The sequence below is a fragment of the Carcharhinus amblyrhynchos genome, chromosome 12, assembly GCF_965287045.1.
Source record: "Carcharhinus amblyrhynchos chromosome 12, sCarAmb.v2.hapA, whole genome shotgun sequence".
NCBI lineage: Eukaryota > Metazoa > Chordata > Chondrichthyes > Carcharhiniformes > Carcharhinidae > Carcharhinus > Carcharhinus amblyrhynchos.
The window spans coordinates 88,916,919-88,941,417 of NC_137335.1; the positions used below are offsets into that span (position 1 = coordinate 88,916,919).

At 47.4% G+C, this 24,499-nt stretch overlaps 1 protein-coding gene across 2 annotated transcripts; it reads left to right on the top strand.

Annotated features, from left to right (window-relative positions):
• LOC145351214 (stathmin-4-like) lies at positions 1 to 24,181 on the top strand. Of its 2 annotated transcripts, none has more exons than XM_080200919.1 (6): positions 1 to 55; positions 11,514 to 11,580; positions 12,037 to 12,132; positions 13,075 to 13,280; positions 14,536 to 14,727; positions 24,055 to 24,181. In XM_080200919.1, exons 2-6 carry the CDS (start codon positions 11,568 to 11,570, stop codon positions 24,112 to 24,114), a joined length of 567 nt encoding a protein of 188 aa, XP_080057045.1. In that variant the 5' UTR covers positions 1 to 55; positions 11,514 to 11,567; the 3' UTR covers positions 24,115 to 24,181. The 2 variants fall into 2 exon arrangements, with proteins under 2 accessions (XP_080057045.1, XP_080057046.1); XM_080200920.1 differs by having other exon boundaries at positions 24,060 to 24,145.
• The last annotated feature ends 318 nt before the right edge of the window (positions 24,182 to 24,499 follow it).

Genomic DNA, 24,499 nt, shown 5'->3' on the forward strand with positions numbered 1-24,499 from the left:
CTGATTTGGACAGGAGAGACTCTCCCTCTGCTCCTTCACAATCTGAGGGCTGTGGGTAAGTACAGACAGGACAAAAGGCAGCAGATTATTAGCAGCATTAGGCAATTCTGCCGTCAGATGTGGACCGCTTCTGTCATTCCAGTAATTGCAGTGTTGCCTGAAATCTGGATATATCGTCACATTTAGCAATAACTGCATTATTCTGCCTTATTTTAAATAAATCTAATGTGGATTGTCTGGCTGTGCTTTGATGCAGATTGATCTTACATTGTCGAGTATTCAAGGATGAGGTGTGTTTTTCAGTGCAGTGGGAGGATGCATTGAGCAAGGAAAATGGTTGGAATTATAATCTGGGAGTCAATACATGAATAAACCTGACAATCCATTGAGATTTTGTATGAAATATAATGGGTTGAATTGTATTTGGTGAGCGTTAATTATGTGTTAGGAGCTGTGTTGCTCAGACAGACATTCTGGTGTAGGTTTTAATTATTATTGCCTGCTTGTGGAGGCTGAAATACAATGTTTTGAATAAAGATGGACGTTTAATTTAATTTTTGAAAAAGAAGATTGTCTCAGTGGGATTGGAGACCAATAAGACTGGTTGGAGAATGGGTCCCAGTGCCTGTATGTGTGTCTGTCTATGTCTGGCTGCGTACATCTCTGCCAGTGGAGTGTGTGTGTCTGTCTGGGGAGGTTCTGTGTCTGACATATTCTTGAGGCAATTTTTAAAATGTAATTTTTGTCCGTTCCTGCCTTGTGTTAATCCCCGTGCTCCCTAACCTCTGATTGAATAGTGGAGCCCTGCCTCAGTCCTGAGATAGCAGAGCTCTGTAAATCTCTGTTTCATGGAGACTGTACAATGCCATATTCAGCTCATTCTGCTGAATCATCAGCACAGGGAAACTGGTCTGTTCTGGTTTGTTGATGCCTGAACTGCAAGGATGGGCTCCCATATCAAACTCCCTTGATTCATTTTGATCGAAACTCACAGACCTGTTGGTGAATATACAGACGGTGTGAATCACAGAGAGAGGGTTATTGTCTGCGGGAAGCTACAGAAACAAGCTTCTTCTCAGCTCTCGAATGTGAATCCAGCCAATTATCAATTTTCATTCCTCTAAAACGGTAATAATCTTCCCCCTGTCCATTCACAGAACAGGGTAAGATACAGAGTAAAGCTCCCTCTACACTGTTCCCCCATCAAACACTCCCAGGACAGATACAGCACGGGGTTAGATACAGAGTAAAGCTCCCTCTACACTGTCCCCCCATCAAACACTCCCAGGACAGGTACAGCACGGGGTTAGATACAGAGTAAAGCTCCCTCTACACTGTCCCCCATCAAACACTCCCAGGACAGGTACAGCACGGGGTTAGATACAGAGTAAAGCTCCCTCTACACTGTCCCCATCAAACACTCCCAGGACAGGTACAGCACGGGGTTAGATACAGAGTAAAGCTCCCTCTACACTGTCCCCCATCAAACACTCCCAGGACAGGTACAGCACGGGGTGAGATACAGAGTAAAGCTCCCTCTACACTGTCCCCATCAAACACTCCCAGGACAGGTACAGCACGGGGTGAGATACAGAGTAAAGCTCCCTCTACACTGTCCCCCCATCAAACACTCCCAGGACAGGTACAGCACGGGGTTAGATACAGAGTAAAGCTCCCTCTACACTGTCCCCCCATCAAACACTCCCAGGACAGGTACAGCACGGGGTTAGATACAGAGTAAAGCTCCCTTTACACTGTCCCATTTGGTATCACAAATTCCGTTAGATTAAATACACAACTGACCGATCTACACTAAATCTGAATTGCAATACGACACCAGTTGCTTTTCAATTATTTAACCCTCTGTGAAACCTGACACAGGATTGGTGGATTTATTTCCCTGATCCATCGGTAAATGTGTTAGTTTATTTCTGGGACTGGGTGTGTATCCTTCAGCTGTCTGTTGTGGAGATTGGGGATTGTTGCCTCAGAATTCTTGCCTGGAGGAAGTGCCTGAAATGCTGACTGAGTGCCCCACCCAGTTCACTGATTCCACTGTTTTATTCCGTGGCTAGACCAGCACTTGTTGCTCATCCCCACTCGCCCTTGAACTGAGTGGCTTGCTCAGCCATTTCAGAGGGTATTTATGCTGTGGATCTAGAGTCACATGTAGGCCAGACCGGGTAAAGTACAGATCTCCTTCCCTAAAGGGACATCAGCAAACCAAATGGGTTTTTATTGAGTTTTGTGTGCTCCATTACTGGGACTAGTTTTCAACTGGAGATTTGACGAGTTGATTATAAAGGCCATGGTCGGATTATTAAGTCTCTGGAGCATTACCCTGGATCACTAACCCTGTAACATAGAAACATAGGAGATAGGAGCAGAGGGAGGTCATTTGGCCCTTCGAGCCTGCTCTGCCATTCATCACAATCATGGCTGATCATCCAACTTAATAGCCTTATCCTGCTTTCTCCCCATAATCTTTGATTCATTTGCCCCAAGTGCTATATCCAGCTGCCTCTTGAATATATTCAACGTTTTGGCTTCACCTACTTCCTGTGGGAATGGATTCCACTCTCTGGGAAATGTCTCCTCACCTCCTAAATGGTCTACCCTGAATCCTCAGACTGTGACCCCTGATTCTGGACAGCCTCCCTGCATCTACCCTGTCTATCCCTGTTAGAATTTTATAAGTCTCAATGTGGCGATACCGCTACGCCGCAATCTCCCCATCTCTGTTTCAGCTTGGAAGAGGGAGTAAGTGGTGTGATCAGCAAATTTGCTGATGACACCAAGATGGTTGGATTGGTGGGCAGTGAGGAGCAGTGTCTGGCAATACAGCGGGATATTGATAGGCTGGTATATTGGGCAGATACACGGCAAATGGAGTTTAATCCGGATAAATGTGACGTGATGCATTTTGGCCGAAATAAGAACATAAGAACATAAGAAATAGGAGCAGGAGTAGGCCATCTGGCCCTTCGAGCCTGCCCCGCCATTCAATAAGATCATGGCTGATCTGTCGTGGCTCAGTTCCACTTTCCCGCCCTCTCCCCATAACCCTTAATCCCCTCTCTTATCAAAAACCCATCAACCCGCTTCTTAAAAATATTTAGCGAGGCAGCCTCCACCACTTCAACGGGCAGAGAATTCCAGAGATTCACCACCCTTTGAGTGAAGAAGTTCCTCCTCAACTCCGTTCTGAACCGCCCCCCCTTTATCTTGAAATAATGTAGGGGGGAGTTATATGATAAAGGGTAAGCCCGTAAGGAGTATAGAATCGCAGCGAGACCTGGGGGTGCAAGTGCACAAGTCTTTGAAGGTGGCAGTGCAAGTGGAGAGTGTGGTGAAGAAAGCCTATGGTATGTTAGCCTTTATAGGAAGGGGTATAGAGTATAAGAGCTGGAGTCTAATGTTGCAGTTGTACAGAACGTTGGTTAGGCCGCATTTAGAGTACTGCGTCCAGTTCTGGTCGCCTTACTACAGGAAGGACGTGGAGACTCTGGAGAGAGTGCAGAGGAGGTTTACCAGGATGTTGCCTGGTATGGAAGGACTGGGTTATGAGGAAAGATTGAAGAAATTGGGGCTCTTTTCCCTTGAAAGACAGCGACTGAGGGGGCATCTAATAGAGGTATATAAGATTATGAAGGGTATAGATAGAGTAAACAGAGGTAAGCTATTTCCTATGATAGAGGCACATGGGACGAGGAGCCATGGGCTTAAGGTGAGGGGGAAGAGGTACAACACAGATATGAGAGGGAGGTTTTTCACACAGAGAGTAGTGGGGGTATGGAATGCTCTGCCAAGTAAGGTGGTGGAGGCAAACACGCTAGAGTCATTTAAGAGTAACTTAGACAGGCACATGAGTGGGCTGAAGATGGGTGGATACAGGAGATGGTTTAAATAAGGGTCATTAGCATTGGGAGTCCCTGGTAAGGTAAATGGATATGGTACAAAAATAATGTTTTTCTTTCTTTTCATTCACAGGTTTTAAGTCAGTCCGCCTTGTGTCCAACGAGGGGCATACACGCGATGGGTCGTACTGGGGCTGCTCTTGGTTGTTCGAGATTGGCCTAGTGCTTCATGTCGTTAGTATGTGCTTAAACTGGACCAGATACTGGGCAAGACAACAGCTCAGTGACTATCGCTGATTGCTGTGCAGACACATGGATTTGGGCCGGTGTCTGTGGGAGTTTGCGCATTCTCCCCGTGCTTGTGTGGGTTTTCTCCGGGTGCTCCGGTTTCCTCCCACACCCCAAAGATGTGCTGTTAGGCTGATTGGCAGGAATAAATTGTCCCTAAGTTAATGTGGATGGCCATAAAACATTGGATGAGGGTCATGGGTGGAGGGGGGGACTGGCGGTGTTGGAATGGCGGCGCGGGCTCGTTGGGCCGAAGGGCCTGTTTCCCGGGCTGATTTTGTTCTTTGTTCTTGGTTGTGTCTCCGGTACGCTGTGATGAATGGGATGATCATCAGAAAATGGAGTGAGCTTTGCTGAGATCTTGTTCGGTCTGAATAGATTTGAGAAGCTGCTGAACATTTTTCTTCATGAGTTCTATTCCCTAGAGATGGGGAATGGAGATTGTGTTCACCCTGTCAGCTCCCCGCAATATTCACACTTCCAAAGGCTTCCTTTCTGACCCCACAGCACGCCCCCCCCCCCAAAGTTTTTTCAATGTTCCTGAGTTAACACTGTGCTGAGGGATTTGATTCCAAAGGGAATGCAGAGGAGATCCACCAGGATGCTGCCTGGGGTGGAATATTTAAATTATGCAGAAAGGTTGGGTCGGCTTGGGTTGTTTTTCTGGAGCAGAGAAGACTGAGGGGTGACCTGATCGAGGTGTTCAAGATTATGAGGGGGGCACGGACAGGGCGGATAGGGAGCAGCTGTTTCCCTTAGCTGAAGGGTCAGTCAGGAGGGGACGTAGGTTCAAAGTGAGGGGCAAGAGGTTTAGGGGGGGTTGTAAGGAAAAGCTTTCTTTCCCAGAGAGTGGTGATGGTTTGGAATGCGTTCCCTGGGAGGGTGGTGGGGGCAGGATGCCTCTCATCCTTTAAAATGTACCTGGATGGGCCCTTGGCACATCGTAACAGTCAGGGCTATGGGCCAAGTGCTGGCAGATGGGATTAGGTGGGAGCTCAGGTGTTTCTAATGTGTTGGTGTGGACTCGATGGGCCGAAGGGCCTCTTCTGCACTGTATGATCCTATGATTTGTGAGTTTCTTTTGTATTGGTGCCCTGGGGGAATACTGCAGAGAGGACACAGGGCAGACAGATTAAAAATCTGTACAAATGAAGGGAAGGAACAATCCATTGATCAGCCACAGCCTGTGCTGTAGAGGAGAATTCTCTTTTCTTCCAGTTGCAGAATGTGAGCCTCTCTGTCTGGGTCACAGTGTATTGCCCCTCCCTCATTGCCTTTACCAAAGTGGCGGTGAGCAACTGAAGCTCTGTCATGTGTTGGGGCAGTTTGCCATTGGAGACTGAGACAAGGAGGGATGTTTTCTCTGAGAGGGATGTTAATCTTTGGAATTCTCTTCTTGGGTGAGCAGCGGGTGCTGGGTCATTGGATGCATTCAGGGCTGAGTTAGACAGGGCTTTGTTCGATTTGGAAGTCGAGGTTTATGGGGGGGCATGCAGGAAAATGGAGTTCAGGCCAGAGTTAACTCAACCATGATCTCATTGAATGACGGAGCAGTGTTCTTCGCAGGGTGCTGAATACAGAGCTTTAGACGAGGAGGAAGATGAGGATTCTGCTCAGGGGAGTGTTGGAATAATTCAGTTCCAGAGGTCTCAGAGGGCTGGATGACTAGTAGCTGCACTGGGTCACCAGCAGCCAGCCAATGTCAGGGATGCGCACGTTTCCATTTCCAAAAATCTACTTTCTTATAAAGGTACATTCGATAAGAAATTAACTATAGCTTCTTTCACTGCAGTATGCAGTACTCTGAGGGCCTGTCCACAGGTACTGCTACAGGTTTACTTTACAAAGAACAAAGAACAAAAACAGCCCGGGAAACAGGCCCTTCGGCCCAACGAGCGAACGCCGCCATTTTAACACCACCAGTCCCCCCTTCCACCCATGACCCTTATCTAATGTTTTATGGCCATCCACATTGAGGGAAAACTAATTTAGGGACAATTTATTACTTCCAATCAGCCTAACAGCACATCTTTGGGGTGTGGGAGGAAACCGGAGCACCCGGAGAAAACCCACGCAAGCACGGGGAGAATGCGCAAACTCCCACAGACACCGACCCAAATCCATGTGTCTGCACAGCAATCAGCGATAGTCACTGAGCTGTCGTCTTGCCCAGTATCTGGTCCAGTTTAGGCACACACTAACGACATGAAGCAGTAGGCCAATCTCGAACAACCAAGAGCAGCCCCAGTACGACCCATCGCGTGTATGCCCCTGGTTGGACAATCATCACTTCATGTCAAACATACAACTCAAAGAGTTTTTAGGCCCTCGCTGTGTAGTGAGAGGCCTTATTCACAGGAGCACAGAATACTACAGTGCACAAGAGGCCCTTCAGCCCATCGAGTCCACACCGGGCCATGAAAGGCCCTGACCTGCCCTCTTTTGAATCACCTGATCCTATTCTTGCTGATGAAGCAGAGACATTGTCACAAAATTAACCTTTTGGTGAAATGTGACTATTAACCTGATGAATCAGTCTGCACCCCCTCACCACGACTCACCCCCACTGCCCCCATGCACACACCTGGCTCCGAGGTTAATATACCACAGCCGTGGTGCCCAGAGTTGAATGCTGCATTCCGGTGCGTTATGTCACCGTAGCATAACGTCCAGTGGCTTTAAATATTTACCATCAATGTTAACAATTTGGCTGAAGGGATTGAGTGTTTTGTGGTCAAATTTACTGATGATGCAAAGACAAGTAAGAAAGCAAGTTGTGAGGAGGATACAAAGAATTTGTAAAGGTATATGGATAGGCTGAGTGAATGGGGGAAAAGTTGGCAGTTGGAGTATAATGTGGGAAAATGTGGGGTAGTCCGCTTTGTCAAGGAGAACAGATAAGTGGAGTATTATTTACATGGAGAAACTGCAGAATGCTGCAGTGCAGAGGGATCTGGGTGGCCTTGTATATGAATCGCTGAATGTTAGCATGCAGGTACAGCAAAAAATTAGGAAGGCAAATAGAATATTGGCCTTTACTGCAAGAGGGAATCGGATGTAAAAGTAGGGAAGTCTTCTTACAACTGTGCAGGACATTGCCGAGATTGGAGTGCTGTGCACGGTCTTAGTTTCCTTATTTAAGGAGGAATCCACTTGCATTGGAGAGTGTTCCAAGAAGGTTCATTCGCCTGATTCCTGGGATGAAGGGATTGTTGTATGAACAATAGTTGGGTCTATTCTTGCTGGAGTTTAAAAGAATGAGAAGGATCTTATTAAAATGTCTAAGATTCTGGAAGGGGGTTGACGGGTCGGATGCCGAGAGGATACTCCCCCCGTCCTGAGGGAATCTAAAACTCGGGGGCGGGGAGTGTAGAGCAGGTTTTAACATAAGGGGTCTGCCATTGGAGACTGAGACAAGGAGGAATGTTTCCTTTGAGAGGGATGTTATTCTTTGGAATTCTCTTCTTGGGTGAGCAGCGGGTGCTGGGTCATTGGATGCATTCAGGGCTGAGTTAGACAGAGCTTTGATCAATTTGGAAGTGGAGAGGGATCATGCAGGAAAATGGAGTTCAAGCCAGAGTTAGCTCAACCATGATCTCACTGAATGTTGGAGCAGGCTCGATGGGCCGAATGGACTACTCCTATTTCTTATGATTTTGTTTGCCTATTTTGCACTCCAGTCTGCTTAAGATTAAGGAAAAGATTCCATCGTCTTTGATTTTTTAAAAAAAGTCTATTAGATTTTAATGATTCCTGTACCCGGAACGCTAACTGTCGCTGTTCCCAGTTCCTGTGGAAATCAGAAGAGGACGCTGAGATAGTCAGTGCATTGCTCTTAATTTTCCAAAATTCACTCAATTCTGGAAAGGTTCCAAATGATTGGAAAATGGTGAATGTAATTCTTCTGTTAAAGAAAGGAGGGAGGCAGAAAGCAGGAAATGACAGGACAATAAGCTTCACATCTCTCATGGGGCGATCTGTTATTGGTTATTTAGACAGTTATACCAGAGAACTTAGAAAATCTCAATGTGGTGTCAATGTGATTTTGTGAAAGGAAAATCGAGTTTGATTAATTTATCCGAGTTTTTTTGAGGGAGTAACAAGCAAGATGAATAAAGGGGAAGCTGTGGATGTATTTGGATTTCAATTTCCAAAGGGCATTCGATAAGGTGCTACATCAAAGTTATTAAGGAAGATAAGAGCACTCTGCGTAGGCGGTGACATATTAGCACGGATAAAGGATTGGTTAGTTAACAGGGAGCAAAGAGTAGGGACAAATGAGTCTTTATCGGGTTGACAGGCTGTGACTAGTGGTGTGCCAGAGGGATCAGCACTGGGGCCACAACGATTTACAATATACATCAATGACTTGGATAAAGGGATTGAATTATAGTTGATAGATTTGCTGACAACACTAAGGTGGGTAGGATAGTAAATTGTAAAGAGGGCATAAGGAGCTTGTAAAGGGACACAGCTAGGCTCAGTGAGGGAGCTAAAGATTTAGGAGATGGTGCTAAAGTGTGGGAAGCTGTGAGGTTGTGTCCACTTTGGCAGGAAGAACAGGAAAACAGTTTGCTATTTAAATGGATTACAGAAATCAGTGCAGAAGGAACCGGGTGTACTGACACATGGATCATGAGAAGTTAACGTGCAGGAACAGCACGTAATTAGGGAGGTATATGAACATGCTTTGACACAAACATATGAATTAGGAGCAGGAGGAGGCCACCCGGCCCCTCGAGCCTGCTCCCCCATTCAGTAAGGCCATGGCTGATCTGATTGTAACCTCAACCCCACATTCCTGCCTCCCCCGATAACCTTTCACCCCCGATAACCTTTCACCCTCTCTCATTAATCTAGAATCTATCTCGCTCCATCTTTACAATATTCAGATTCTGTTTCCACGACTGATGGAGGAAGAGAGTCTCAGAACTCAAAGTCCTCAGTGAAAAAAATTCTAATCATCTCCGTTTTAAATAAATGATCCCTTATTTTTAAAAAGTGGTTCCTAGTTCTAGATTCACTGACAAAAGGAAACCTTCTGTTCAGAAATGGAATGTTATTGTTTATTGCGAGGGGAATGGATTGAAAAGATGAGGGTTATGCTTCAGTTGTACAGAATAATTGTCAGACCGTAGCTGGAGAATTGTATACAGTATTGGTCTCCTTATTGGGGTTAGAAATAGGAAAGGATCGGTCACGTTGTTAGGAGTTTTCTATAGGCCCCCAAATAGTAATAGAGATGTGGAGGAGGAAATGGCAAAGCAGATTATGGATAGGTGTGGAGGTCACAGGGTAGTTATCATGGGTGACTTTAACTTTCCAAATATTGATTGGAACCTTTATAGTTCGAACAGTTCAGATGGGGCAGTTTTTGTACAGTGTGTGCAGGAGGGTTTCCTGACACAATATGTGGATAAGCCGACAAGAGGTGGGGCCACATTGGACTTGGTACTGGGTAATGAACCAGGCCAAGTGTTAGATTTATTTGTGGAGAGCACGTTGGAGATAGTGACCACAATTCGGTGTCCTTCATTATTGCAATGGAGAGGGATAGGGTCACACGGCAGGGCAAGGTTTATAATTGGGGCAGGGGTAATTATGATGCAACTAGGCAACTAGGGGGCATAACTATAAGATTCATGCTGGGAGATATAGGAGGGATGTCCGAGGTAGATTCTTCACTCAGAGAGTGGTTGGGGTGTGGAATGCACTGCCTGCTGTGATAGTGGAGTCGGACACTTTAGGAACTTCCAAGCGGTTATTGGATAGGCACATGGAGCACTCCAGAATGATAGGGAGTGGGATAGACTGATCTTGGGTTTGGACATAGATCGGCACAACATCGAGGGCCGAAGGGCCTGTACTGTGCTGTACTGTTCTATGTTCTATGTTTACCGAAGGATAGATGTAAATGCGTTTGCAGCAATTCAGAGAAGGTTCACCAGCTGATACCCAGAATGGGATTTACCTTATGAGGCAAGGTTGGAGAGGTTGAACCTGTATGAATGGAGTTTAGAATACAGGGAGATGACCCTTCCACCCCCAAACACTCATGTCCCTCACTGCCCTCTCAAACATCCAGAGTGTCCAGTGCTCCAAGTGTCTGCTGTATTATGTTAATCTACAATGGAAAATTCTACCCAGGAATGGGCCAGCATGTTTCCAGCTTGTCCCACAACAGGACAAGGCCCCATGTGCCCTGCACCCAATTTTTGTACCCCGCCCTGGGCAAATATTGTACAACAAATAAAGCATTCAGCCTCATCACAGTCAGTCCTTCCTGAGAGGTAAATGTGGCCACACTGTGGCAGCAGAGAGCTGGAGAACACAGGGCAAGCCTGAATCTGGTTCCACACAATCTCCAGCCCAACTCTGATCCCACACGGATCAAGAAAAATCCCAACACTGATCCAGAATAACCGCAATGCGGATCCCACACAGATTGAGAACAATCCCAACACTGATTCCACATTGATTGAGAACAATCCCAACCCTGATCCCACACAGATCCACAACAATCTCAACACTGATTCCATGTAGATTGCAAACAATCTGAACACTGATCCCACACGGATCAAGAAAAATCCCAACATTGATTCCAAACAGATCGAGAACAATCCTAGCACTGATTCCATACAGATCCAGAATAATCCCAACCCTGATCCCACATTGATCGACAACAATCCCAATACTGATTCCATACAGATCCAGAACAATCCCAACGCTGATCCCATGCAGATCCAGAACAATCCCAACCCTGATCCCACATTGATCGAGAACAATCCCAACACTGATCCCACTCAGATCGAGAACAATCCCAATACTGATTCCACACAGATCGAGAACAATCCCAACACTGATCCTACACAGATCGAGAGCAATTCCAATACTGATCCCACACAGATTGAGAACAATTCCAATACTGATTCCACACAGATCGAGAACAATCCCAATACTGATTCCACACAGATCCAGAACAATTCCAATACTGATCCCACACAGATCGAGAACAATCCCAATACTGATTCCACACAGATCCAGAACAATCCCAACACTGATCCCATATGGATTGAGAACAATCCCAACTCTGATCCCACACAGAGGCTAATATTCATGGTTCTAAATATTGACTGCAGTCTGGGAGTGAGATTGGGGCTCCTCTATATGAGCTTTCACTCTCTGGACAGTCCGTGTGCCAGTGTGATGGGACAGCTCCAATTCTGCATTAGATTCCCAGATTTCCCCACTATATTCCTCAGATCTCCCATATTTGCTCTGATATATTCTCCGGTGTAATGTTGTGCTTTGTGGCTCTCCTACAAGTTCATTGTCTTAATATTCATTTTCTCTTTTCTTTGTCTCCAGGTATTGATTGTGAGCTGTGGATCTCTGTGACTGTCGCTGATTTTGCTAGTTACCATGTCGCTGTCCGGTATGTATCGCCCTAATCCACCACTGCCACTGTGCCAGTATTTAAACCAAACCTTTCAGATTATCCAGCCAGAGAGAGAAAGAGAATGTAAATATTCAAGGGCAGATACAGGGATACTTGATGGAGATTGCCATTTCATTGCTGCTGTAACTCAATGCTGGAAAAGGAATATTCCATAACTCTCAGTGGGCTGAGATTTAAAATGATTAAATTGTGCAGAGTTCAGGCCCAGCACTGATCCCATACAGAATAAAGCTTCGAGTAGTAACAGAGTAATCATTAATCCTGCATTGGTCGCTGTCCCTTTGCTCAAACTCCTGGTTGCACGTTAGCCGAACATCATTCGGATTTTTACAATAGGATACTAAATGATTGTGTGTTTCAGTTACCGAGGCAGAGGTGCTATTACCCCAGACCCTGCTACATTCTCACTATGCTGCCTCCTTCTCCTTTCAGCTTACAAACAGAAGATGAGGGAACTGCCTCTCTTCAACCTGTTCTGTTCCTGCTTCAACCCTGAGCCGCGGAACAAAACTCTCTATAAATTTGATGGTGAGTGGGGGTGGGGGGGTGGGGGTGGTGGCCATGCTGTGAGGACAGGACAAAACGTGGAGTCAGACAGACACCTTGTTAGCGCAGAATGAACAGTGGCATTGAAAGAGCAACCCCACGGGGAGAGCATCATAAACACTGCAACACATTCCCATTTGGAACGTGGACACACCAAGTTATTATTGGAAAGGAAGAGTTTTTACACGTACCGTGCCCCAGTCGCTTCATCCTCCTGCATGTGAGTGTAGTTATGTTGACACAATCAAGGGGTCTGAAAAAATTAGAATCAATGAATCCCCTACAGTGCAGCAGAGGCCATTCGGCCCATCGAGTCTGCACCAAATCTTACTCAGGCCCTCTCCCCAGGCCCTGCTTCTGTAACCCCATACATTTACCATGGCTAATCCTCCCAACAACACATCTTTAGGCTATGGGAGGAAACCGGAGCACCCAGAGGAAACCCACGCAGATGTGGGGGCCCAATTTTTACCATCAAGTTGCGCCCATTTTTGGGCGTGAAACCTTGGTGAAGTCACGCATGAGGCGAGTCGCGTGGGCTGTGGTCGTTCCCCCTTTACCATAGGCTGAAAATGGCCACCGTCGGGACCATTTTCCCTCTCCGAGAGAATTGGAAATAATTAGATAATTTGAGTCAAGTCTCTAAGGGAGTGGAACTCTGGGACTCTGTCCCCAGAACAATGCCAGCGTCACTGGTAATTGAGTTCAACAAATTTTTGTTGGACAAGGGAATCGGTCAAAAGGGGAAATGAAGTTGAGGGAAAGATCACTCATGATCTAACTAACTGGTGTAGTAGCCTTGAGAGGGGGCTGAATGGCCTCCTCCTGTTCCTGTGTAGGAACATCGAGAGAGGGGCTGAACGGCCTTGGCCTCCCCCCTGTTCTTGTGTAATTTATGCTCCAGCTGAGTCTTTTCCTTTCCAGACCCAGTGGATCAGAACTGGTGCTTTATATCTGACATGGAGGTTAAGGAATTGAATAAGAGAGCATCCGGCCTGTCGTTTGAAGTAATCCTGAAGCCACCATCGTTCGAGGGGATCCCAGAATTCCATGCTGCTTTCCCAAAGAAGCGGGATCCGTCCCTGGAGGAGATCCAGAAAAAGCTGGAAGCAGCTGAAGAGAGAAGGAAGGTATGGCCCAGGGTTAACCAAAAATACTGGAAGCCCCCTGCACCCCCCTACCCCTGCCCTGGGAAGGTATCAGGACACCGGGGGCTGCAGTGTGGATGGGCAAACGGACCATATCACTGCAATGCAGGAAGCCACTCCAGCGAGGGGAGTTAGTCAAACTGCAGTGATGGGAGATAGTATAGTGAGGGGAAACGACACTGTTCTCTGTCGCAAGGAGAGTCCAGGCAGCTGTGTTGCCCACCCAGTAAGAAGTCCCACCACACCAGGTTAAAGTCCAACCAATTTATTTGCGAGTAAACTCACAAGCTTTCGGGGTTTGCCCCTTCGTCCTGACCCCGAAACCTTGTGAGTTTTCTATCAAGTAAACTGGTTAGACTTTAACCTGGTGTGGTGGGACTTCTAACTGTGTTTGTCCCAGTCCAACGCTGGCAACTCCACATCTTGCCTACCCAGGGTTCAGGACATCTGATCCGGGCTCGAGAGGACCTTGCCGCGGGAGGGGGAGGATCCCAGTGTTGGAGTCCACGTAGGTACCAGTGACACAAATAGAGTTTTTACTTAGTTATAATGAGCAGCTGGGGGCTAAATTAAAAAGCAGAACCTCCTAGGTCATAACCGTGGATTATTACCTGAACCACATGCTAATTGCCCAGTGGTAAACAGGGTTTGGGAGATTTTTATTTATTTATTAATCACAAATAAGGCTTACATTTACACTGCAATGAAGTTACCGTGAAAATCCCTGAGTCATCACACTCCGGCGCCTGTTCGGGTACACACAGGGAGAATTTAGCACACCCAATGCACCTAACCAGCACATGTTTTGAACTGTGGGAGGAAACCAGACCACCCAGAGGAAACCCACGCAGACATGGGGAGAACACGCATACTCCACACAGACAGTGACCCAAGCCGGGAATCGAACCTGGGTCCCTGGCTTTGTGAGGCGGGTTAAAATTTAACCTGGTGTTGTGAGACTTGTTACTGTGCTGTGAGGCAGAAGTGCGAATCACTGTGCCACCGTTGAATGTGTGCCTCAAGGTCTATTGTGGGAGAATGGGATTCCATCCATGGGGCACTAACACCAGAACAGGGCAAAGTGAGGCTGTAACTTCGAGCCCAAACCATGCTGGGAACAGCATTCTGGCAAGTGGTGTAACTCGGGCAGTAGAGAGAGTTTATACTAAATAACTGGGGAAAGGTCACGTGAAGGAAGATGTGGTAAATGAATGGCCTGTGAATTTTCCTGTATTAGTGCCAGGAGGCAGAACTACTGAAACATCTGGCAGAACAGAGGGAGCATGAACGAGAGGTGATCCAGAAAGCCATTGAGGAAAACAACAACTTTATCAAGATGGCCAAAGAGAAACTGGAACAGAAGAACGAGATCCAGAAAGAAAACCGTGAGGCCCACCTGGCAGCGATGTTGGAGCGTCTGCAGGAGAAGGTGAGATGTTTTGGTTCCATTTCTGCCTGGAATCAGGGTTGAGAACTTGCATCGAATCAAAGAATCCGTCCAGTGCAGACAGAGGCCATTCAGCCCATCGAGTCTGCACTGACTCTCTGAAAGAGCCACCCTCTCTGCCCGATCCCCATAACCCCATGTGTTTACCATGGCCAATCCGCCTAACCGCCAGATCTCTGGATGCTTCCCCAGGTAATTCCTCAACAACTGACTATCCCTCCACGAGGGGATTCAGTCGGGAATTAGTCAGAATTTGATTCAAATATCCAGCCTGGAAACTGGACCAAGATCAAATTGGGATTGTTACTGGAACTGTAGACAGCGCTCCCAGTGAACGGAGCCAGTGACGGGGCCTTGGGATATTGATCCATTTGCCTCTGGAACAGCACTGAGCTACGGATGAGAATCTCAGGGTGACGGGAGGTTTCAGCATGTTCGTTCAGGGGTGTCAGCAAGAGACTGGGGGGGGTGGGGGGGGGCAGCTAGTGCATTGTCAGTGGAGCAGAGAGAGATCAGCAAGGGTTGGTAAAGCTTTGTCTCATCTAGATAATGATCATCAGCCATGAGCAAGAGAAGGTTCGACAATGTTCAGACTGACTTCCAGACACTATCTGATGAGGATCCACGTAAGAAAAAAGCAAAGATAAAATTACGTGTTAGCAAATAGTTTAAAGAGCAAAGAAAATTACAGCACAGGAACAGGCCCTTCGGCCCTCCAAGCCTGCACCAACCATGCTGCCCCACTGAACTAAAACCCCTTATCTTTTCGGGGAACATATCCCTCTATTCCCATCCTATTCATGTATTTGTCAAGCAGCTTTATTTGGTAGCACAAACCGGCTGGACTTTAATCTAGTGTTGTGAGACTATTTACAGTGCCCACCCCAGTCCAGCGCTGGCATCTCCACATCATGTATTTATCAAGATGCCCCTTAAAGATCACTATCGTATCTGCTTCCACTACCTCCCCCAGCACTGATTTCCAGGCACCCACCTCCCTCTGTGTAAAAAAGACTTGCCTCATGCATCTCCTTTAAACCTTGCCCTTTGCACCTTAAACCTGTGTCCCCTAGTATGGGTGCCTTCTTGACTACCTTCTCCACCTGCATTGCCACTTTCAGTGACCTGTGTATCTGTATATCCAGATCCCTTTGCCTATCAATGCTCTTAAGGGTTCTGCCATTTACTGTATATTTCCTATTTGCATTTGACCTTCCAAAATGCCTTACATCACATTTGTCCGGATTAAACTCCATCTGCCATCTCTCTGCCCAAGTCTCCAACTGATCTATATCCTGCTGTATCCTCTGATGGTCCTCATCGCTATCCACAAGTCCACCAACCTTTGTGTCATCTGCAACTTACTAATCAATCTAGATACACTTTCCTCCAAATCATTTATATATATTACAAACAGCAAAGGTCCCAGCACTGATCCCTGAGGAACGCCACCTGTCACAGCCCTCCATTCAGAAACACACCCTTCCACTGCTACCCTCTGTCTTCTTTGACCGAGCCAGTTTTGTATCCACCTTGCCAGCTCACCTCTGATCCCATGCGACTTCACCTTCTGCACCAGTCTGCCATCAGGGACCTTGTCAAAGGCCTTACTGAAGTCCATGTAGACAACATCCACTGCCCCACCCTCATCAATCATCTTCATCACTTCATCAAAAACTCGATCGAGTTTGTGAGACACAACCTCCCCTTCACAAAACTATGTTGCCTCTCACTAATACGTCCATTTATTTCCAAATGGGAATAAATCCTGTCTCGAAGAATCCTCTCCAATAATTTCCTTACCACTGATGTAAGGCTCACCGGCCTGTAATTACCTGGATTATTCTTGTTACCCTTCCTAAACAAAGGAACAACATTGGCTATTCTCCAATCCTCTGGGACCTCCCTTGTGGCCAGTGAGGATACAAAGATTTCTCTCAAGGTCCCAGCAATTCCCTCCCTTACCTTTCTCAGTTCTTTGCAGTATATTCCATCAGGCCCTGGGAACTTGTCTATGTTTGTCAAGAACCCCAACACCTCCTCCTTTCTGATCTCAACATGACTCAAACTATCTACACACCCTTTCCCAGACTCATCATTCACCAAATCCTTCTCTTTGGTGAATACTGATGCAAAGTAATCGTTTAGAACAAAGAACAAAGAACAAAGAACAACACAGCACGGGAAACAGGCCCTTCGGCCCAACGAGCCCGCACCGCCGTCCTACTATCTCAGTGACCTATTCATGATTTTAGTCTACGCCTAACGTGCGAGGATCAGGGAGGTCCAATTTAGGGACAATTTTAGTACCCAATCAATCAGCCTAAAAGCACATCTTTGGGGGATGTGGGAGGAAACCGGAGCACCCGGAGGAAACCCACGCAACCACGGGGAGAACGTGCAAACTCCCACAGACACAGGCCCAAATCCATGTGTCCGCACAGCAACAGAGATAGTCTCTGAGCTGTCATGTTGCCCTCGAGATGGTCCAGTTTAAGCACACTGACGACATGAAGCAATAGGCAACTCCCGAAGCAACATCCAAGAGCAGCCCACTACAACCTGCCGCCTGCATGCCCCTTGCTGGACTTAAATGCCTGTGGAGACAAAAAAATTCATTATTAAACAGGCAAAGACTAACATTCCTGAGGCAAAACGTATTCCCAAGCCTACAATGTTCAGTAAGGCCTACTATATCCCCCTATATGTAGCCCGCTCATATGGCTTTCTAAGTGACTCTTAAACAACCCTAGCGTGCCTGCTTCCACCACCTTACTCGGCAGTGCATTCCACACCCCCACTACCCTTTGCGTGAAAAACTGCCCTCTAATATTTGTCTTATACCTAGCCCCCCTCACCCTAAGCCCGTGACCCCTCGTTCTATCCATTTCTTGTAGCGGAAAAAGCTTACCACCTTTTACTCTATCTATCCCCTTCATAATCTTATAAACCTCTATTAGATCCCCCCTCAGCCGACGTCTCTCAAGGGAAAACAGCCCAAGTTCATCCAATCTTTCCTCGTAAGACAGCCCTTCCATACCAGGCAGCATCCTGGTAAATCTCCTCTGCACTCTCTCCAGGATCTCTACATCCTTCCGGTAGTACGGCGACCAGAACTGGACGCAGTACTCCAAGTGAGGCCTAACCAATGTTCTATACAACTGCAACATCAGACTCCTACTCTTATATTCTATACCTCTTCCTATGAAGGCTAACATACCATACGCTTTCCTCATCACATTCTGCACCTGTACCGACACCTTCAGGGACTTATGCACTTGCACCCCCAGGTCTCTCTGCGTATCTATACTCCGGATAGTTCTACCTTTTATCGTATAACTCCCCTCCACATTATTCCGGCCAAAGTGCATCACCTCGCATTTCTCCGGATTAAATTCCATTTGCCATCTATCTGCCCAATCTACCAGCCTGTCTATGTCTTGTTGCATTGCCAGGCACTGCTCCTCAGTACCCGCCAATCCAACCATCTTGGTGTCATCAGCAAATTTGCTGATCACACCACCTACCCCCTCTTCCAAGTCATTAATATATACCACAAATAGAAGAGGTCCAAGTACCGAGCCCTGCGGCACACCACTGGTGACAGGCCTCCAATTGGAAAAGGAGCCTTCCACTACTACTCGCTGTCTCCTCCTCCCAAGCCAGTTCTCCACCCATCTACATACCTGGCCTTGTATCCCATGAGCCTTCACCTTTTCTATCAGCCTACCATGAGGGACCTTGTCAAACGCCTTACTGAAATCCATATAGACAACATCAACGGCTTGTCCTTCGTCAACCGTTTTTGTCACCTCTTCAAAAAATTCCACTAGATTCGTAAGGCATGACCTCCCTGTAACGAAGCCATGCTGCGTATCCCTGATCAGATTGCAGCGCTCCAGATGTTCATACATCCTATCCTTGAGGATCCTCTCCATTAGCTTGCCTATAACTGAAGTCAAGCTCACCGGCCTATAATTCCCTGGGTTATCCCTCTGACCCTTCTTAAACAACGGTACTACATTTGCAATGCGCCAATCCTCTGGGACCTCACCTGTGTCCAAAGAAGAGACAAAGATTTGCGTCAGAGGCCCAGCAATTTCATCCCTCACCTCCCTTAACAGCCTGGGATAGATGCCATCAGGCCCTGGAGATTTATCCGTCTTTATACTGTCTAAAAGTCCCAACACCTCTTCCCTCGTGATGACTATATCCCTCAACGGATCCTCAAACTCCTCAAGCACAGCACCAGACATCAGGCCCCTCTCCTGCGTGAATACCGACGCAAAGTATTCATTCAGGATCTCCCCCATTCCCCCAGGCTCCAAGCATAGTTCCCCTCCTCTGTCCCTGAGAGGACCAATCTTCCCTCTAACCATCCTTTTATTTCTAACATAGGAGTAAAATGCCTTAGGATTTTCTTTAATCCTACCCGCCAAAGCCATTTCATGGCCCCTTTTTGCCTTTCTGATGCCCCTTTTAAGTTCTCTCCTACATTCTCTGTATTCTTCTAACGCTATCTCTGTCCTCAAATGCCTAGATCTAATGTACGCCTCCCTCTTCCTCCTGACCAGGTCCTCAATATCCCTAGTTACCCACGGCTCTCTAATCCTACCCTTCCCATCCTTCCTCTTGACCGGCACGTGCCTTTCCTGCAAAGATTTTAGTTTTCCCTTGAGAGACTCCCACATACCCAGCGTCGACCTGCCATCAAGCAGCTTACCCCAGTCCGTATCTTTAAGATCCTGCCTAATCCGGTTGTATCTAGCCCTCCCCCAGTTTAACACCCTCCCCTTAGGACAGGCTTCATCTTTATCCATTAATATCTTAAACCAGACAGAGTTGTGGTCACTGTTAGCCACCTGCTCTCCTACTTCAACGTCAACCACCTGCCCAGGCTCATTCCCCAGAACCAAGTCCAGTATAGCCCCCTCCCTGGTCGGGCTATCCACATACTGCTCCAGGGATCCTTCCATTACACACTGTACAAATTCCTCCCTGTCAGCACCCTCTGATCTCGGCACCTTCCAATCTACCCCGGGGAGATTAAAATCTCCCACTACCACCACCCTATTCTTCCTGCACTTATCTAGAATGTCCCTGCTTATCCCTTCTTCCACAGCCCTCGGGCTGTTGGGCGGTCTGTAGTACACACCCAACATAGTAACATCTCCCTTCCTATTCCTCAACTCCACCCATAGCGACTCGATTCCTATATCCTCTATTCCTCCCTCCCTCTGCACTGCTATGATGCAATCCTTAACTAACAACGCCACTCCCCCACCTCTCTGCGACCCACCCCTATCACGCCTGAAGCACTTATACCCGGGAACATTCAACTGCCAGTCCTGCCCTTCCTTTAACCAAGTCTCTGTCACCGCCACCACTTCCAACTTCCTTTCGAACATTATTGCCTTCAGTTCATCTGTTTTGCCAGTCACACTCCTAGCATTGAAACACGTGCACCGAAGACACTCAGAAACAATCCGATCCTTCTTCCTACCCTCCGGGCTTACCCTATCCCCAATCCCAGTTCCGTCCACATCCCCACTCCCCCTCCATATTAGTTTAAACACTGCCGAAACACTCCAGCTAACCTTCCAGCTAAGATATTCACACCCTTCCCAGTTAACTGTACCCCATCCCTCTTATATATTTGCCCCTCTTTCATAAAGACTTCCCAATGGTCTACGAATCTAAAACCCTCTGCCCTACACCAATCCTTCAACCACGCATTGAGTTGGAGTATCTCATTATTTCTAGCCCTGCTAGCCCCAGGCACCGGCAGCAGCCCAGAGATCGCCACCCTGGAGGCCCTACATTTCAGCTTAGCCCCCAACTCCCTGAACTGCCTACGTATGTCCCCCCTGCACTTTGTTCCTACATCCTTCTCTCCTATGTGCACTATCACATCAGACTTGGTCCCTCCACCCTTCAAAATTCCCTCTACCCTTTCTGAAACATCCTGTACCCCTGCCCCAGGGAGGCAGACTACCATCCTAGAGTCCCGCTTTTGCCCACAGAACCGCCTGTCAATCCCTTTGACTCTCCCATCCCCCACCACTATCTCACACCCTACACTCTTCCCTTCCTCCGAGGTATTCTGATCTCCCTCCCTTGCCTTCTCTACCCCAGCTGTCACCCCACCCTTGATATTCCGGGGTAATTCCTCTGGGGCGGTCCTAGTGCCACGACTCCTTTTCTTTTTGCTCTTCCTAACTGTGACCCATCCGTCTCTCCTCCCAGGTCCTGGTATCTGCTCAGTGTTACTGTCCCTATCCATTATTTCCTCATTTTCCCTAACTAAAAGCATATCCTCCAGCCTCAGTTCCAGCTGCCTCACCCGGGCCCTTAATCTCTGCACCTCTAGACATTTCCCGCATATGTGGGCTTTCGGGAGATGTGCTGTCTCCAGAAATGTCCACATATGACAACGAACACAGTGAACACGTGTAACCCTAGACCCTGCCATTATGTTTGCCCCCTATTAAGTTGTCCTACTAATTCCTCTTACCGAGCCTACTCTCGCCCAAGCCCAGTGAGCTTAAGCCCTTTTACCTCTCACTCTGCTTCCCGCCTCACTCCGCTGCCCGCTATCTACCTTGGCCTTCTTTTTATACTCCCGCTCTCCCTTCCCAGCAGCCCCCGCGCCTATCTCCCGCTACGGAGCGCCAAAATAATCAAAAAACCCTCTCGAACTAGAATTAAGTCAAAATATAGTAATTACAATGCAGCACACTCACCAAAAGGCAGCCACTCGTCGAAATCACAGCTCCAGAGAACAGTGAGCTTTAATACCTCATCCATTTCCTCTGGCTCCATGCATAGCTTCCCTCTGCTGTCCTTGAGTGAGCCAAACCCTCTCCCTGGCTACCCTCTTGCTCAAAAAGCTTTGGGGTTTTCCTTGATCCTGCTGGCCAATTACTTTTGGTGAAACCTTTTAGCCCTGGGTAGTAAACTGACGGCTGTGATGAGGGTGAGGTACTGAGATTTAATATGTGCTGTACCTGTAATGGGAGTGTTTGATGGGGAGACAGTGTAGAGGGAGCTTTACTCTGTATCTAACCCCGTGCTGTACCTGTCCTGGGAGTGTTTGATGGGGGGACAGTGTAGAGGGAGCTTTACTCTGTATCTAACCCGAGCTGTACCTGTCCTGAGAGTGTTTGATGAGGACAGTGTAGAGGGAGCTTTACTTTGTATCTAACCCTGTGCTGTACCTGTCCTGGGAGTGTTAAATAGAAACATAGAAGATAGGAGCAGGAGGCCATTCAGCCCTTCGAGCCTGCTCTGCAATTCGTTATGATCACGGCTGATCATCCAATTCAATAGCCTAATCCTCTTTCTCCCATAACCTTTGATCCCATTCGCCCCAAGTGCTCTATCCAGCCGCCTCTTGAATATATTCAATGTTTTGGCACCAACTACCTCCTGTGGGAATGAATTCCACAGGCTCACCACTCTCTGGGTGAAGAAATGTCTCCTCATCTCCGTCCTAAATGATCTACCCTGAATCCTCAGACTGTGACCCCCTGGTTCTGGACTCCCCCACCATCGGGAATCTCCTCCCTGCATCTACCCCGTCTGGTCCTGTTAGAATTTTATAAATCTCTGAGAATCCCCCCCTCATTCCCCTTATCTGAGCTCCAGCAAAAACAATCCTAACCTGGTCAATCTTTCCTCATTCATCAGTCCCACCATCCCCGGAATCAGCTTGGTAAACCTTCACTGCACTCTCTCAAGAGCAAAAGAAAGGAGACCAAAACTGCACACAATACTCTAGGTGTGGCCTCACCAAGGCCCCTGTATAATTTCAACAACACATCCCTGCTCCTGGACTCGAAACCTCTCACAATGAAGGTCAACGTACCATTTACCTTCTTTACCACCTGCTGCCCCCTGCATGCTTACCTTCAATGACTGGTGCACAAGGACACCCAGATCCCTCTGCACACTCCCCTCTCCCAATTTACAGCCATTCAGGTAGTAATCTGCTTTCTTGATTTTCCTTCCAAAGTGAATAAGCTCACATTTATTCAAATTATACTGTATCTGCCATTGATTATCCCACTCACCCAACCTGTCCAGATCATTCTGACAGATTTCTGCGTCCTTGTCACATTCACCCTCCCACCCAACTTGGTATTATCTGCAAACATTTTGTTCCCTCATCCAAATTATTAATATATATTGTGAATAGCTGGGTCCCAGCACCGATCCCTGTGGCACCCCCACTAGTTACTGCCGGCCAATTTGAAAAGCACCCTTTAATTCGTACTCCTTGTTTCCTCTCTGCCAACCAGTTTTCTATCCATCTCAATACACTTCCCCCAATCGCATGTGCTTTAATCTTGCATGATAATCTCTTTGTCAAACACTTTCTGAAAGTCCAAATATACCACATCAACTGGTTCCCCCTTGTCAACTGTACTAGTTGTATCTTCAAAGAATTCCAACAGATTTGTCGAGCATGATTTCCTTTCAGATATCCATACTGATTCTGTCTGATCCTGCCACTGCTTTCTAAATGCTCTGCTATAAAGTTCTTGATAATAGAGTCAAGAATTTTCCCAACAACCGATGTTAGTTTGACAGGGACAGTGTAGAGGGAGCTTTACTCTGTATCTAACCCCGTGCTGTATCTGTCCTGGGAGTGTTTGATGGGGGACAGTGTAGAGGGAGCTTTACTCTGTATCTAACCCTGTGCTGTCCCTGTCCTGGGAGTGTTTGATGGGGGACAGTGTAGAGGGAGCTTTACTCTGTATCTAACCCCGTGCTGTATCTGTCCTGGGAGTGTTTGATGGGGGACAGTGTAGAGGGAGCTTTACTCTGTATCTAACCCCGTGCTGTATCTGTCCTGGGAGTGTTTGATGGGGGACAGTGTAGAGGGAGCTTTACTCTGTATCTAACCCCGTGCTGTACCTGTCCTGGGAGTGTTTGATGGGGGACAGTGTAGAGGGAGCTTTACTCTGTATCTAACCCCGTGCTGTACCTGCCCTGGGAGTGTTTGATGGGGGACAGTGTAGAAGGAGCTTTACTCTGTATCTAACCCCGTGCTGTCCCTGTCCTGGGAGTGTTTGATGGGGGACAGTGTAGAGGGAGCTTTACTCTGTATCTAACCCTGTGCTGTACCTGTCCTGGGAGTGTTTGATGGGGGGACAGTGTAGAGGGAGTTTACTCTGTATCTAACCCCGTGCTGTACCTGTCCTGGGAGTGTTTGATGGGGGGACAGTGTAGAGGGAGTTTACTCTGTATCTAACCATGGATGCCAGATGTTCATTAACTCTCTAATAGCTGGTTATTTTATTCCAGGACAGGCGTGCAGAGGAGGTCCGAGAAAATAAAAGATTGAGATCCACAGCAACACGATAGAGGTTCCTGGATTTGGACCAACTCCTGTCTGAACACCCATTCATGGGTTTCTTTGTAAATATTTGATCGAAGGAAGAAACACAACTTCTTGGGGGGAGAGGGGGGGTGGGGGTTTGGGGGGGGCGCGGTTGGTGTGGGGAGGGGTGTTGGGTGGAGAGGGGAGAGGAAAGTCCATCGATAGAGAAATAACAAGGAATTATCTGTGTCATTTGTTCAGTGTGGCCGGATTGGACCAGGCCTGGGCCCAGTGTTTTTATTCATTCCCGGATTGTTTCCGTGACAAGGCCAGTGTCTATTACCCCTTCTCAGCCATCATCTCGTGGGTAATTAGGGATTGGTAATGAATGCTGTCCCTGTGAGGAACTCTGATCAGGAATACAAAGAC